General features: G+C 43.5%; 1 protein-coding gene across 1 annotated transcript; it reads left to right on the plus strand.

The window, feature by feature from the left end:
• The first annotated feature begins 224 nt into the window (after positions 1-224).
• Positions 225-2,032, plus strand: LOC124030711 (peroxisome proliferator-activated receptor gamma coactivator-related protein 1-like). The gene is made up of 3 exons (XM_046341931.1): positions 225-433; positions 945-1,096; positions 1,500-2,032. Exons 1-3 carry the CDS (start codon positions 354-356, stop codon positions 1,601-1,603), a joined length of 336 nt encoding a protein of 111 aa, XP_046197887.1. The 5' UTR covers positions 225-353; the 3' UTR covers positions 1,604-2,032.
• The last annotated feature ends 1,041 nt before the right edge of the window (positions 2,033-3,073 follow it).

Consider the following 3,073-nt stretch of genomic DNA (forward strand, 5'->3'; position numbering starts at 1 on the left):
GATGAGTTGCGGTGAAACTGCCGCGTCCGTTTGAGATTATTACAACAACAAAGATGTTTCAAACAACACACACTTTTATTCCCCAACATCATTGTATGTGTGATAAAACAGCATGTACTACAATGTATTTCAATGAAACTTCTCTAAAACCATAACAGATGCTCCTGGGAGAGACCTGTGACAGCGTTTCCCCTTTCACACATCTCAGCTTTAATGTTTGGGTTTAAAATCGGATTTTGAGAAGATAATTTGTATAAATCTGCAGGGCTTGTGATAGTGACACCCCTTGGTGCGTTGTTTTGTGTGGCCAGGACGAGCGCAGGGTGGTGTACGTGGGCCGCATCCAGAGGACCATGATGCACTCGGAGCTGAGAGAACGCTTCTCTCTGTTTGGAGAGGTGGAGGAATGCACCCTGCACTTTAGAGACAGGGGGTGAGTCTCTCTCTCTCTGCATCAAAAGAGATGGTCAAAAATTGTTAGCATGTCTTTAAACTCTTTTTTTCTCTAGACTTTCTCTGTCCTCTTTCCCCTTCTCGCCCCTCACCTCTCCCCTCTGTCCGCCTCACCTCTCCCTCTCTGTCCGCCTCACCTCTCTCTTCTCTCTCTCTGTCCCCCTCACCTCTCTCTCTGTCCCCCTCACCTCTCTCTCTGTCCCCCTCACCTCTCTCTCTGTCCCCCTCACCTCTCTCTCTGTCCCCCTCACCTCTCTCTCTGTCCGCCTCACCTCTCCCTCTCTGTCCGCCTCACCTCTCTCTGTCCCCCTCACCTCTCTCTTTCTCTCTGTCCCCCTCACCTCTCTCTTTCTCTCTGTCCCCCTTAGATATAATCATACTTCATTTTATTTATTGAAGACTTATTTCATCAGGTAACTTACTAGCTTACCTTTGTCCATATCAGGTGGTTAGAAAATAACTATTTCTTAACCTGTGTTCTGTTTCCATAGCGACCACTACGGCTTTGTGACGTTCTACAACATGAAAGATGCGTTCGCAGCCATCGAGAACGGTTACAAGCTGAGGAGACCTGACGAGCTGCCCTTTGACCTCTGCTTCGGGGGCAGGCGTCAGTTCTGCAAATCTACGTACGCCGACCTAGGTGAGAACCTTTAAGGGTGGTCTCAATGAGAAAGGGAGATACCTACTCAGTCGTTCAACTGAAATGTCTTCCACATTTAACCCAACCCCTCTGAATCAGAGAGGTACTGGGGCCTTAATCGACATCCACGTATTCGGGCGCCTGGAGAACAGGGGTAACTTCTCAGTGGCAGAACAACAGATTTGACTCTTGTCAGCTCGGGGATTTAATCCATAAACTTAACATTAGCTCCAATGCTCTTGGCACCATTAGGCCACCTAAGTGTCACCTCTCGAACAAAGGCTTTCCCCTTTGGGAAATAGATGATGAGTTTACTAAGTCACATGCCCAGGGTCGAGATGTAATTGCAGGGTAAACAGGTTGAAGTCATAGCATATTGCACTGAACTGGTTTGTTTCACCAGATTCTAATCGGGAAGAGGAGGACTCCACTCCAGTGAAAATGAAGAGGAGGAGCTGGATCTTTGACACTCTATTGAAGCAGGCACAGAAAGGCTTGACGCGGTAGCAGAGTCCTGGAGGAAGAGAGGGAGCCAAGAAAGGAGTGATGGAGAGAAGGTCCCAAATGTCACCCTATTCCCTATAGAGGGTACTAACCTTAGGGTTCTGGTCCCAAAGCAGTGCCCTCTATAGAAGGGAACGGGGTGTTATTTGGGACTGAGCCAACAAGTTAGCAAGACTTACCTCAGAGCTACACACATGCACATACTTTAACATTGTAGAAATGTTGTTTTAACTTGTATTGGTTCACTGTTATCAACTCATTTTATTTACTGTGATAGCACAACTTTGTTGATGCAGTAAAAAGATTTTTAAAGGAAAAAGAATCATAGGAAGATGATTAGAATATAACGTTGTTTTTTGTATTATTTTTAATTTTTTAAGAAGGCTCTTTAAATATCTTTGTTGCACTAATATTGCACTTGCAAGCTTTGCTTTACTCTGTCTGTTACAATGTTTAAAAAGTTGAGATTCCTTAAGTCATTTTATTCCCAATTATGAACATGTTCTTTTGAATGAATAAAGACTATTATTGTGTCATCCTGAACTAGTGTCCATCCCATTGCCCTGACTGGATGGATCCATGGACTGACAGAGGAAGGAATATTCTACACTGTCAGTCTTTAAAGTGGAAATGACTTGCTTTGTAAACAGCCAACCTTGGCTTTGAAGCTCACAATGTAGAAAATAATTAACCTGCAACACTATACATTTCAAACTACATTGACTTTGAAAAGGATGGTACAAGGTAATCACAAGCAAGACTAGTTTAAGATGAAGACGAATTAAGTTAAAGTAGACTTGTGAACCAATGCCAGCTTTTTTTATTTGACACGTTGATAAAATGGGAGAGCGGACCCTTTAAAGGAAATTGTACACTGTCTCTTTAAGCACACACCAATCAGTAGCCCTACGTCGATCCACGCATGGTTAACTAAAACAATATTTTCTTCACTTTTAATTATGATTCTTCCTATGATTGGCATTACACTGTAATTGTGTAATACAACTTGTATCGCTTTATTTGGCGAGCTACTGAGTCTGCGCACTAGGGAGCAATAAGGAACTCAACTATCATTCTAATAAAATCCCATGCAGAGCTACGTGGTTGACACAAACACAACTAGGCCATTTTGCGTGATCGATTGTCATTGAGTAACTTTACTTAGCTCGATGTGCTACTAAAGGCTTCATCTAACGTCAGATCAAATCATCTCCGGGACAGGTACACAAATTGAAACTACCTAGAACTTGGAGAAAACCATGCCGAAGCCGAGCGCTTCCAAGGCGACAGGGAAAACCCGCAGGTTCATCAGTGGTGTGGTGGAAGGTGAGAGTTCTACTCGTCATCACGTCAAATGGTCTACCTACTGTAAGATGTCAATCAAATAGCGTGCTGTCGGAAAGGCCTACAAATAGTGTCTGTTTTGATTCAATGTAGTTACATTACGCCACATATTTCAGTGCATGTGTCAGA

Source organism: Oncorhynchus gorbuscha, unplaced genomic scaffold (genome assembly GCF_021184085.1).
Source record: "Oncorhynchus gorbuscha isolate QuinsamMale2020 ecotype Even-year unplaced genomic scaffold, OgorEven_v1.0 Un_scaffold_14238, whole genome shotgun sequence".
Taxonomy (NCBI): domain Eukaryota; kingdom Metazoa; phylum Chordata; class Actinopteri; order Salmoniformes; family Salmonidae; genus Oncorhynchus; species Oncorhynchus gorbuscha.

What these genes read in the sequence shown, in the direction of transcription:
- LOC124030711 (XM_046341931.1), top strand. Translation starts at nt 354, where the DNA reads ATGATGCACTCGGAGCTGAGAGAACGCTTCTCTCTGTTTGGAGAGGTG. An exon ending in CTGCACTTTAGAGACAGGGG is followed by an intron (nt 434 to 944) that starts GTGAGTCTCTCT and finishes CTGTTTCCATAG; the next exon opens with CGACCACTACGGCTTTGTGA. An exon ending in ATCTACGTACGCCGACCTAG is followed by an intron (nt 1,097 to 1,499) that starts GTGAGAACCTTT and finishes TTGTTTCACCAG; the next exon opens with ATTCTAATCGGGAAGAGGAG.